General features: G+C 37.2%; 1 protein-coding gene across 5 annotated transcripts in view; it reads right to left on the reverse strand.

Moving 5' to 3' along the window:
- DOCK10 (dedicator of cytokinesis 10) overlaps window positions 1–13,173 on the reverse strand; it is a 358,984-nt gene that overhangs the window by 173,276 nt on the left and 172,535 nt on the right. For all 5 annotated transcript variants that reach the window (XM_072617984.1, XM_072617982.1, XM_072617986.1 and 2 more), the window contains exon 3: window positions 7,195–7,284. In XM_072617984.1, the coding sequence (XP_072474085.1) occupies window positions 7,195–7,284 (90 nt within the window). The remainder of the gene's footprint in view (window positions 1–7,194; window positions 7,285–13,173) is intronic.

Genomic DNA, 13,173 nt, shown 5'->3' on the forward strand with positions numbered 1-13,173 from the left:
GCATTTTAATGACATTTTATAGCAGTTTAAGGTTGGCAAAGCTCTTTACATATACTATTTCATCTGATCCTCAGAACAATCCTGTGAGGTAAGTGCTATTATTATCCTCATCTCATAGATGAGGAAACTAAGGACCAGAAGGGATAGGAAGTATCTGAGGCAAGATTTGAACTTAGATCTTCTAGACTTCTAGTCCCATGCTCTATCTACTGTTGCAATATGCATTTCAGGAACTTCAGAGGAACCATGGTGACTGGGGAGAATAGTCATTTGCTATTTTATTACAGGACAAGTATTTTGTTGGGAGGGGCTTAATTCAGCCTTAGTGATCCCCAGGCATAGTGGTTCTATCTTTAAGGATTCAATACACAAGATTCTCTGCTTCCTCATGTTGATTTGCTAAGTGAAACCAAACCAAGGGTTCAGTTTTAATTAGAGAGTTGGGGCTTCCTGCCTTCTATATTCCCTTGGTGTATATTAGAATCAAGATTTTGCTGCACAAACCCTGTGTATGAAGTATGTGACCTATTTATAGGTCCCTTTGATTTTACCCCAGGGGAGGAGGTGATACTGTCTCAATATAGAAAAAAAAACAAATAAAAAATACACATGGGGATGTTTTGTAGATGTTAATTTTATACCATTTATGAGCTCCGGATAATGACAGCACTTCCTATTTCTCATTTCTAAAGGGCTGTTAGACAGTGTCTGCATTCACTTTCCCTACCACAGAAAAAAATCTAAAGTTAATGATGCAAAACGAAAGTAGAAAGGTTAACATGTTTGCTTCTGTACCAGGACCAGCATCTGAAGAAGGACATTGGCAAAGTGAAATATATTTCAGCAACTGGGACAGGGAGTGGTCTGGAGACCATGTCACATGAAATGTGGCTGAAAAAAGTTGGGGATGTTCAGCTTTTCTCTATAATCAGGACCTTCTGGCACTTGATCAATCTTCTCCCAATTCCTTAATACATTTACTTCCTAAGGATCTGTCACTGGTCCTCTTTTTTTTCTTTACCTCTACTCCTCTTCTTGGTGATCTCATTTATTCCCATCAATTTAATTACCTCCTTCATGGAGATGATTCCCCATTTTATATATTCAGAGCCAATATCTTCCATAAGTTCTATTCTTTCATTTTCAAATTTCTGCTAAACATTTCTGCTTGTCTTTCAAACTCGACACGTCTAACATGGACCTCATAATTCTCTCTTCTAAACCTTGCCTCTTCCCCAACTTCTTTATTTTTGCTGATGGCAATACCCTCTTAGTAACTGCCTAAATTTGAAATATCATGGCCTTTTCACTCTCCTTTTTCCCTCCATCCCCTAATATTCACTGAGTTGACTACTTCCTATACCTAGAAAGCCTTCTTTGCTCATCTTCACTTGCTGCGATCTCTATCATGACACCTTTCCATGCCCTTTCCTAATCACATCAGTTATACCTGATCTTTCCCAACTCAAATTCCTTTTTCTTTTGCTCTCAGCATTGCTTGCTTTTATTTATCTCTGTGTCATACCTATCGGTGTGCCTCCACTGTCCCATGAAATTTTAAGCACCTGTTTCTCATTTGTATATTTTCCCTGCTCCTAGCACAGCACAAACTTTACACAAAGTAGGAACTTAATAAATATTTGTTGCTTTCTGCTGGTTGATAAATCCTTGGCCTCCTTCACTTTCATAATTTTCAATGTCATTTTCTTAAACAAAATAGATGATAAAGAGGATGAATCAGATTTTGTGTTGACTAGATCATTCTGGGAAAAGTACAAGTTTGGAGCAGTACAATATTTCACTGGAGAAACTAATATTAATTTTTGAAGTATGCTAAGAGTAATAAAATAGTCACATGAAAGTGCTTATGCCTTCTACTTAACTGATGGGCATATAGGGGAGCATTTAATGATAATAGATAGAATGGGGGGGGAAAGGTTTTTTTTTAAATTCCAATTAATAAGAAAACAACATTGGTATGGAAATCAGAGTATTCATCACTGCTGATAAGAAACTCAGGCACTAAAAGAGGGGAATAGTTGAAAAGGCTGAAATTGTTAAAATCAAATTTGTGCCTTTTTGCTAACTAGCAATCATACTCCTAATTCCTCTTCTGCCTTGTGTTAAGTCCCATGTAGACTCCTCACACTCATCTGACACAAGAAAAGAGCAAAGTACAATAGATAGAGCATGGGATTTGGAGTCAGAAGACCTGAGTTCAAATCTCAATCTTGCCACTTGTTATCTGTTGGGACCATGGCGAGTCACTAAATCTCCCTGGGTCGCAGTTCCCTCATCAGTAAAATGAGAGAGTTAGACAAGATTTCTCTTAATTCTAGATTTATGATCTTATGAAAGGTGGTCTAATAAAAGTCTGCTAAATGTAATGGTGCTACACCCTGAAACCCAGGAGATTTGATATTCCCCAGACTACAGTAAATTTGAATTAGGCCAGGTTTGGGATATTAGGAGAGTTGGGAATTAGGCCATTTTGGGGAGAAATCTAGAGTATACTGAAAAGTACAAGGTAAGTACCAGGATTCATTAGAACATTTGGAGATGCTTTTATAGACATCCTCAAAGTCTTAACTGAATCAGAGCCACTGAAGATGGCCAAGCTTAGTCCCTTAGGGACCCCATAATTGAACTGTTTTTTGATGGTGAAAGGGTCCATGTTTCATCTCTATCTTTGCACTGGCTGCCCCCCTCAATTTCTGGAATGCATTCTCTTCATCACCTCTATCCCTAAGATGGATTTAATATCTTCCTATTCAAGAGTGGCATGAGTAATAGATAAGAATGAAACAAAATAAGAAAGAGTTGTTGATTTTTCTCATGGGGCATTTTTATCAATAAGGTAAGAAGATGGAATCTTGACCATTCTACTGTTTTGTTAGGCACCAATGCCTAAAGGATGGCTAGAGGTTTTTTTTTTTTTGTTCATTCATTCAGCAAGAATTTATTAAATTTGCCTTAAGACTCAGTTCAAATGCTTCCTAAGGCCTTCCTAATCCCTTCTCCTCTCCAAGGTAATGTTCTGAATAAACCTATATATTTGCAAGTTTTCTCTTCCATTAGAATATAAGCTCCTTAAGGACAGGAAATTTCATTTTCTTCTTTCTATACCCAGCATCTAAACCACTGTCTGGTACACAGGAAACACAATAATTCTTGTTGATTTATTCAATAAGAAGTTAAAAACCTCGTAGGGAAGACTGTATGCCCATAAATAGCAAAGCTAAGAGAGGATAGGAAACATGCTGAAAATGTGAAAATAGACAATTTTCTGGTATACATTTTTAAAGAATCTGTTGGAGATAAAATGGCTTTGAATGAAATGAATTCCTCTTAAAAAATGTCAAGTCCAGTCTGAAAATCATAGTGGCCAGCACTTATGATGACAGTCAAGCACTTGAGCCTAGACTAAAGAAAGATTCAAACAAAGCATATATTTTCCCAAACAGAAAGGAGAGGAAAATGAATTACAAAATATTTATAAGAAAGTGACAAGGTTCCAGGTGTAATCCAGAAAACCTGTTTAAGAAGGCTCATGTTAGATCAGTTGCATGTCTTTCTACTTGAGTGACATGGCTAATAGATAAGAGTGAAACAAAATGAGCAAGAGCTTTTGATTCTGTCTCATGGGACATTTTTATCAATAGGATAAGATGGAATCTTGACTTTCTTACTCTTAGGTTAAGCAGAAATGCTAAAAGGATGGAGATAAGTTTTCATTAATTCATTCAATTCATTAAGTATCTGCTATGGTCAAGGCTGCAGGGCTGGGGAACCTGTGGCCTTGAGGCCACATGTAGCTTTCTAGGTCCTCAGGTATGGCCTTTTGACTGAGTTCAAGTTTTATAGAACAAGTCCTTTTATTATGGAGATTTGTTCTGCGAAGTTTGGATTCAATCAAGGGGCCACACTTGAGGACGTAGAGGGTCATATGTGGCCTTCAGGTCACAGGTTCCCCACCCTTGATCCAAGCACTGGGATATAAAGACACAAATGAAACAATTCTTGAATTTTGACTTGTGGGGAACATAGTTAGGAAGCTTCTATTTGGGCTTGCTTCCAGACTCATCACTATTTAATATTCTTAACAATTACTGATTTTTATAATGTTACCACCATCAAGTATGGTTAGACATTTGAAGTAAGAAGCAGGTAAGAACCAGCAACTGTGAGGAGGGCACTATCATCTCTCCCTCACTGATGCACCTCAAGTCATCCTGTTAAAAACTCAAGTTGCATGGACTTCAGGACTAGTATTTCTAAGATGGCTTTTTAACTACTGCAAAGCTGAATGTTTTGCCAAGAGGGAGGACAAGAGAGTCAAATGAGACTTTTCCAAGTCACAGCAGGGCAGGTCTGAATAGTGGAGTATTGAGGTGACTTCCTTGTGTCCTCCTCTATGGGTGGCCCTCAGGTAACATTATTAGATGGGTAATAAAATCCATGGCTTTAGATCTTCTTAAACAACATATGCACAAATACACAAAATGGTGACGGTAAACTAGAGAGAAAACTATCTTTGATTATATGTGATTTGGAGAATATAAACTTTACACTGATAAGTACTTTAGTACTGAAGGTCTGGCAGGTTGTACATAGGTAGCAGAGAGTTCTCATGAATGGAATTGAATAAGTAAATTCAGACTATACTAATTCAGCCAACCAATCAAACGTCAATCACTTATTAAATGCTAACTATGTGTCAGGTAATATAAGGTAATGTGTGGGAATATAAGTACAAAGAATGAAATAATTTATATTTACAATGAGCTTATGTTCTAATGAAGGAGATAAGTACATAGAAAATATACACAGAATGAATATTAAAGTTAATAAACGGAACATACAAAATAGCCTAATACAAGGTAGTTTTAGGTGGCACAGTGGATAGAGTGCTGGGCCTGGAGTCAGGAAGACATTAGTTCCAATCTAGCCTCAGACACTTACTAGCTGTGTGTCCCTGTTTGCCTCAGTTTCCTGATCTGTAAAAGAATCTGGAGAAAGAAATGGCAAACCACTCTAGTATCTCTGACAAGAAAACACCAAATGGGGTCATAAAGATTTGGACATAGCTGAAATGACTGAACAGCAACAATGTAGCAGTTGGGGTCAGATAAGGAAAGGATTCACGTTGATAATCCTGTCTAAGGAAGAGCGACTCTTAAGAGGTAGAAATAAGGATGGAGTGCATGCCAGGCGTGGGGAGTGGACAACAATGAGCCATGGAGTGTTGTGTGAGGAATAGAGAGAAAGCCAGTTTAGCTGGATTTCAGATTGTAGGAAGGTAGTAGTAATGTCCAATGGAGCCAGAAATACAGGTTGTATAGATAGGGCTTCGAATACTAAATAGAGGACTTTATATTTTATCCCCAAAACAAAAGGAAACTACTTGAATTGGTTAGGTATGGCAGAGATGTGGTCAGATTATGCTTAAGGAAAATTACTTTGGCAGTGGTGTGTAGGATCAACTGGACTTGAAGCAGAAAGAATGATTAGAAGGCAATTGCAATAATATAGGGAATAATTAGGACCTGAATAAAAGTGGCAGCTATGTGAGTAAAGAGAAGAGGTTGTATGTGTATGATGTTGTGAAGGTAGAAAAGGCAAGAGTGGGTAAGTGATTGGATCTGCAGTGCAAGAAAGAGTAAGGTGTTAAGAATAACACTGGCAGATTATTAAAGGAAAGTGGTGCTTTGGAAAGAAATGGGCACTACCTATTGGAAGACTTGAGGTTTAGGGGAAACACAGGGGAAAGTTCAGTTATAGACATGGTGAGAGGAGTCAGTTGTGTCAAATTTGCCTTAGGGTAGACTGTTTTGAAAAGCAAAAATAATGTACAAATATATAATTTTGAATGCATTCTAGAAACATATTTAAAATTTCCTGTAATTTTAACATGAGTTTATAATTATGGGGAAATTATATATGTATTCAGCATATTAAAATTGGAATATTTGAAACATATTCAATGTATAATTGAATTAAATAATTTTAAACAGATAAAATTTTAATCTTTAAAATTAATATATTTATTATAATTTAAATTCAAACTTTAAATATTTTGTATATGGTGAACTGAATTGAATTTATTCAAATATATGTCATACATGTCTATGTACTTATGGAGAAAAATTTAAGTTAAGAAAATAAGATCTTTTAAGAGAGAAAATGTATATTAATTACATAAAAATGGATGCTACTCACAAATGGATCTTATTCATTAGAAAGGGGCATGGAAGCCCTCTCCCATTAGTTCATGCTGCTACTTGAAAGTAATAAACTATTTTTCTTAAGGATACTTTATTATTTTAACTTTTCCATAATTTGGACTATATTTATTCTGTAGCACAGAAAATGGAGCACTGAATTCGGAAGTAGAGGACCTGTTTTTCTTATCCTATTCCTAGGATTTCCGATCCTAGTTTTCTTCCTATCTCCATATGACCTTGAGTAAGTAAGTCCCCTAATCTCTCTCCAGCTTTCTCACCTCAGAAATGATGGGGCTGGATTAGATGATCTCTCATATTTTTTCCACTTTAAAATCTATGATCCTGTGATCTATCATATTGCCAAAAAAGGGCCAAATTTGTGAGCTTATGGAACCATTGATTTACAGCTGGAAGGGGCCTCAGAGATATCGAATTTAACCATATTTTGCACATAAGGAAAGTGAGACCTTGAGAGGTGAATCAATTACAATCACTTGGCTTACATGACTCTGCCCTCACCCCCTTTTCCAAATGTGAACATTTTAATATTTCTCCAGACTGAGACTTTGAGTTAGGCTGAAAAAATGTTTGCTAGGAAAAATATTACCAGTAAATGAAGAAAGCCCAAATAAGAGGATATGATATAAATAAACAGAACTGTAATTTTATATATTATATAATTTGTTATATGAATATAAATTTATATAAAATAAATGTAAATTACATAAAATTTATATTAAATAAATTTATATAAAATAAAATTATATAAAATTTATATTACATAATTCTAAATGTGACTTTGATATGAGACAGCCTAAAGGATAACTTCTTCAAAAGCAACAGGAAATCACACCATTTGGAAGTTCCTATCTAATATGAAAAGAGCACTAAATAGGTGACAAATTGTACAGAGAACAGAGTTAGGTAAAAGTTTTCTAAATCAGAGGACAGCCAACCACTTCATAGTTACCTCTTTCACAAACAAATTTTCCGCTTTGCGTTCAGCATCTTCTGGTACAGTTGAATACAGCGTTTGGATATCCCAAGAAATTGTGGCTGTCTAAAACAGAAAACAATAAGATATTAAGATAATTGACCACAAAAATAAGAAAGAAGATCTATCTTCCTCCTAACACGAAATGGGTTAAACGTAAGCATAACAACATTAAAGAATTAAAAAGTGCTGGAGTTGGAGTCAGGAAGAGCTGAGTTCAAATTTGACCGCAGACACTTTCTACCTGTGTTATCCTGGACTAGTCATTTAAGCTACCTGCCTCATTTTCCTCATCTATTAAATGAGATTAACAAGAGCAGTTACCTCCTAGGATTAATGTGAAGATGGAATGAGATATTTTTAAAGTGCTTTGCAAACCCGAAAGTGATATATTGTTATTATGATGATGATTATTACTAATAAAATAAATTATAAGTGTATTAAATTAGGATATAAACATTGAATTTATATAAGCTATGTGAGGTTATAATAGACATATGATATGTAATATACAGATTACATACATTTATAATATTTTAATATTTAATTTTAAATATTTAACTATTTAATTTAAAATAGAAATTATAAAAATAAAATAATGAGCATTATTTATACAATTTTGCATAAAATTATTGTCTTATAAGTATAATTAATGTCTTCTCCTCCTCCTCCTCCTCCTCCTCCTCCTCCTCCTCCTCCTCCTCCTCCTCCTCCTCCTCCTCCTCCTCCTCCTCCTCCTCCTCCTCCTCCTTCTTCTTCTTCTTCTTCTTCTTCTTCTTCTTCTTCTTCTTCTTCTTCTTCTTCTTCACATTTTTCTATAAATTTACCAGGCGTCCACCCAACATGCTAGGAGCCTTTTTTCCTTCAATTGTCTTCATATCTTTGGCAAATGGAAAAAGATAATGAGCTCAAATTTGGGTAGTAATGAGGGAGATGGGTTGTTCATCAGTGAAATCTCAGTTTGGTTACATCACTAGCTCATATCTTTTTTCTTGATCAGACACCACCCTCTGATGAAATTTGTTTAACCTTACTATTCATGACAGGTTTTTCTAATGTAACCTGAGTTTCCAGTCAAGTCTGGAGCATTTTGCATAAAACTCTCTTAACTGGTAGAGGGAAGTCTAACACAATCTCATGTGACTACATGATGAACAGAGCTGGTATGAGAACTTTGGAAATGAGACATTTTTCATTTCTTCTTCAAGACTCATGTGGTTCCAGAATCTCTTCAGAACAGAAGCGAAGAGAGTCTACTGCAGACTTTTAGAAGAAAGTGGCTCTTCAACATGTCCCTGATTTCTAGCTTGCTTCCTTAGAAATTTTGGGGAGTTTCCCCTTGGGTGAGATAGTGGCCCCTTTCTTGTTTGAGTGTGATTTCACCTCACTCCTGTCTAAAAAGATCATTCATTTTGTATTTTCTAGCACATTCTAATATGTATATCTTTTCTGATTTTGCTATTTTCTTGGATAAATTGGTGAACTCATTAGTCACTATTTTCAATGATCTTTTATATAACTAGCATTTGGTAGGAAGGAGTCAAACTGGAGAGTTTAAGCTAACACCTATCCTCCGTCCCCTTTAAGTGATAGCAACCAGGGAAATTAGAAATATCTGAACCTAAAAATCATGCCCCCTCAACCAGATGAATCTAATTGTAGTCTGGTACCTCTTTCTCAGAGTGGAACAGAGAAAGCAGTCATAATTATGGACTATTCTCTTGCTCCTCTATAGCCAAGAATTATAGTCTCCCTTGCAGAGGGGTGAGTAAGAATCCTGAGATAGCTGTCAATGCCTTCCCTTGAGCAGTCTGTCTAAACAGTCAGTACATCCCATGTGGATAAACACCTTCCATGGGCAGCATATTCCTTACACTGGAATTCATTCTGAGAGAGAGAGAAAGTTGACTGCAGTCTGTGTGACCTTGGTCTAAGTCACTGTCTTGTCTGTAAAATGAGAAGGTTGAACTTGATGAGTTCTAAGATCACTTTAAGCTCTAAGTGTAGGCTCCTATGATTCCTAAAAAGTGGTTCAAATATAATTTTACTGACCTGAGTCTGTTTCCCACTTTTTTACAGGGATCCTTTTTAAAATAAAAAAAAGACTTCATGGACTCCTTTATGAAAGTAGCTAAGTACTGGCGAAGGAGATGGATACAAGAGATTTGGAGAAAGAAGTGGTACTGCATTAATCCTTTTATGGAGTGTGACACTTAATCCTCATCTTTTGTTATTATTCCTTGTTGTAATTCTTTGGAAATAAGTATGTCATGGGGGATAAAGGACTACGGCAGGGCCTTTAAGTTTTCAGTGACATAGAAAGAAAAAATGAAGAAACTGCTTTAGAAGCAATGTTACACAAATATTGCTTGATGGGAGGAGAAGTAGCAAGGTATCATGGTGCCATTTGGAGTGAAGCTGCCTTAGAAAGTGAATAGAACTCAGGGGGAGCTAGTAATCAGTGACCAGTAGTTAAAGTTTCAGAGGGCCAGAAAAAATCATAGGACACCCATCAGCCCAATTTGAATATGTGTGAATGCTTCTTGACATCTTCTTCCTACACAAAGCACAATGGAGTGAGTTCTCTGTGATTTGGGGTTTCTTTTTCAGATTTTAAATTATCCTCCCTTTTTGACTTTATACTTTTTTAGCCTTTATACTTTTCCTCCTTCATGAAGGATGTACAGGAAATACATAGGGGCAGCTAGGTGGTGCCGTGGATAGAGCACCAGTGCAGGAGTCAGGAGGACCTGAGTTCAAATCTCACCTCAGACACTTGACACTCACTAGCTGTGTGACCTTGGGCAAGTCACTTAACCCCAATTGCCTCAACCTGGGTCATCTCCAGGCATCCTGATGAATATCTGGTCACTGGATTCAGATGGCTCTGGAGGAGAAGTGAGACTGGTGACCTGCACAGCCCTCCCTCACTCAAAATAAAGTCAAGGGCAAGTCATGTCATTATTTCCCTGATGGCATGGTCTTCTTTGGCAACGAAGGATGAACACACACACAGGAAATACATGATGAGAAAACTCAGGGCAGAGAATTTTGCTTTTTTTTTTGTCAGATAATTCTATTCAATGTTTTCATGGGGATGGAGTCTTAAATAATGTCTAATACATGATTTTTGGATTCAGTGAAAATTTCTGTTATCTAGGCTTTGTCCCCTGGTTAAGACGAATAACAGTTGAGTTGTATGTGTGTGTATACAATACATATATACAAATATATCCACACATGTTTATGTGTATATGCACGTGTATACATATACACATATACACACATCATGCTTATATGTGTATATATATGCATACATGCATAATATAGACATACTTTTATATATACACACACATTATACACACACACACACACACACACACACATATATATATATATATATATATATATATATATATATATATATATATATATATACCTGTACATATACACAAAGACACATACTTTCTTGCTTTCTGCTATGTTAGAAAAATTTCCTATTCTTGAGAAAGATGCAAGGAGCTTCTCTACTACTAAAAGATGGGGGAGGGTAGAGAGATAAGTACAGATAAAACCTCAGATGTTCAGAAGACTCAGGTTCTAGATAGTTGAAGGCTTATTCATTTAAGTAGCAATTTAAAAAATAAGCACTTTGGGTAGAAATGTTCCTAAAATATATCATATATTTCCTAAATAGAGTGAATAGAATATCATCTGATCTTTTTGATAACCTCCTAATAAATAACAGTTATAATTCTAAACTGTACCACAGTGATAGCTTTAAATTTGCTATCTATAATATTTTTGTCATGTCAGGCTATCAGCTGCCACTTTTCACTGCCCCTCAGTGTGTCACCAATAACAGCTCCTGTTTCTTTTCTAGTTCACTACATCTTAACTATTATGGTCTTGGGAAGTAGATACACAGGAGTGTTAAAATTGTATGCAAAATAAGAGTAAATAGTCTCTATCTGAATCTGGGGAACTCTCCTAAAAAGAAAAATGCATGGGCTTAGGTGCATGAACTCAATGAGATCTCTTTGTACTCTTAAGAAGCCTTTTGTAGGGGTCTATCTCTTAAATGGATGCATTTCCCAGATATCTGATTTCAGGTCAGGTATGTGCTATTGTAGTTAAAAATTAAGTTTCCTATTCAGCAATAATGTGGATTTATGACTTTTCAAAGAACACACCTTCAGAAGACAAAGTACAATAGAGGGGAGTGCACCAATGGAAAAAGCTTGTTTCATTTGCTTCAAAACCCTTCCTTCTTTCTCCCACTATCTGATTCTTGTAGAAGTCTCTGGCTCCTGAGGCCATGAGCCTGTCAGTAAGTTGCATGCAAAGGTTGTTCCCATTCAACAGGCATCTCTTCAATTTGGGAGCTGCAGACCACATCCTCCTTTCTGTGCAGCTGCCTCCTTACATGTGCAGTGGCCATGTCTGTTTCAGAATGATTAGTACTTATCAAATATGGTTGAGTTCCTAACAGATTAACAGTCACAGAATGGAGGTACACCCACACATCTGTGTGTTGAAGGCCATTCTTTTACTGTGCACATGAAACTGCCGGGCATTTAATTATCTTGCCCAGAACACAAAGGAGCCTAAACTAAAGGCATGAATAACGCAAAGGCTTCTACCTTTCCGTGTAAGCAGGTGCAGCAGCGTCTGCTTCAGCTCAAAGGGAGACCTCATCTCAGGAATCAGGGCCACATTTGCTCAGTTTTTGAGACTTAAAATACTTCTCAGAAATTGAGGCAGGAAAGGGTTAAGCCAGCAGATATTTGTGAACGGTGTTAATAAGATTGCAAAGAATTGCTTTTCTGAGAACTGGATGCTTTCTGACCACTAGAAACTGCCTTGGCCACAACAGACTTCCTGTTCTGTGCTATAAACCCTTTGGCTGATAATTAAAATGGCTCAGTGGATATAAAACAGGTCATGGGCTACACTGAAAACTTAAACCTGGCTCCTTTTTTGGTGATAGAGTTTAAGAAGGGGGGGGGGAAGGAGGGAGGGAAGGAGGGAGGGAGGGAGAGAGACAGAGAGAGACGAGAGAGAGAGAGAGAGAGAAAGAGAGAGAGAGAGAGAGAGAGAGAGAGAGAGACCCAGAGCCAGAGCCAGAGAGCCAGAGAGAGCCAGAGCCAGAGCCAGAGAGACAGGGAGATAGATAGAGTCAGAAACAGAGAGACAGAGACAGAGAAAGACACAGAGAGACAGTCAAAGACAGAGAGACAGAGATGGAGTCAGAGATGAAGAGAGGCAGAGAGACAGAAACAGAAAGAATCACATTCCATTCAGGTAAATGCTGGCTGTTTGTATCTACTTTTGAAACTGATTACAATCTAGACCTTCTCTAGTTCTTTCTTGTGAATTTACAGTCCTCTCCTTTTGCCCTCATGTTTGCTCTGAGGATCTTTGCCACCACACACAGCATAAATCTTCCGGTTGAGGTGATCAGATAATATTTCATTCCAAACATATCAGGGCTATTTCTCAGAGGCCTAAAGGACCATCACTGCCCATGAGAAAAAGCCACTTGTTCGCTTCCCCTTTCCTTTCCCCTCCTCCACACCAGCGTTGAGCAGGCCTCTCTACATCTGTTCAAAGGGTGGGAGCAAATGATGGTATTTAAAGCTGTTGTAGGCCTTGCTGGAGAAGCCAAAGAATCTGGAATCAAGAAACTACTTAGGCTGAAATCTCTGCCTCAGTTCTGATCTGTTTGCTTTTGAGAAGCACTCCCAATTCAGAAAGGCTGATATTTTCTGTTAATAAAGCCACTTCGATGGTCATTTCTAGACCTGGAGTCCAGAAAACCCAAGTCTGAAGCCCACATCTCCCTTTGTAACCCTACATGAGCCATTTACCTTCTTCCGGCCTCTGTTTCCTCACCTATAAAACTGGGCTAAAAATAGCACCTACAACAAAGTCATCAGATAAGCTGTGCAACGA

The sequence above is a fragment of the Notamacropus eugenii genome, chromosome 6 (genome assembly GCF_028372415.1).
Source record: "Notamacropus eugenii isolate mMacEug1 chromosome 6, mMacEug1.pri_v2, whole genome shotgun sequence".
Classification (NCBI taxonomy): Eukaryota; Metazoa; Chordata; class Mammalia; order Diprotodontia; family Macropodidae; genus Notamacropus; species Notamacropus eugenii.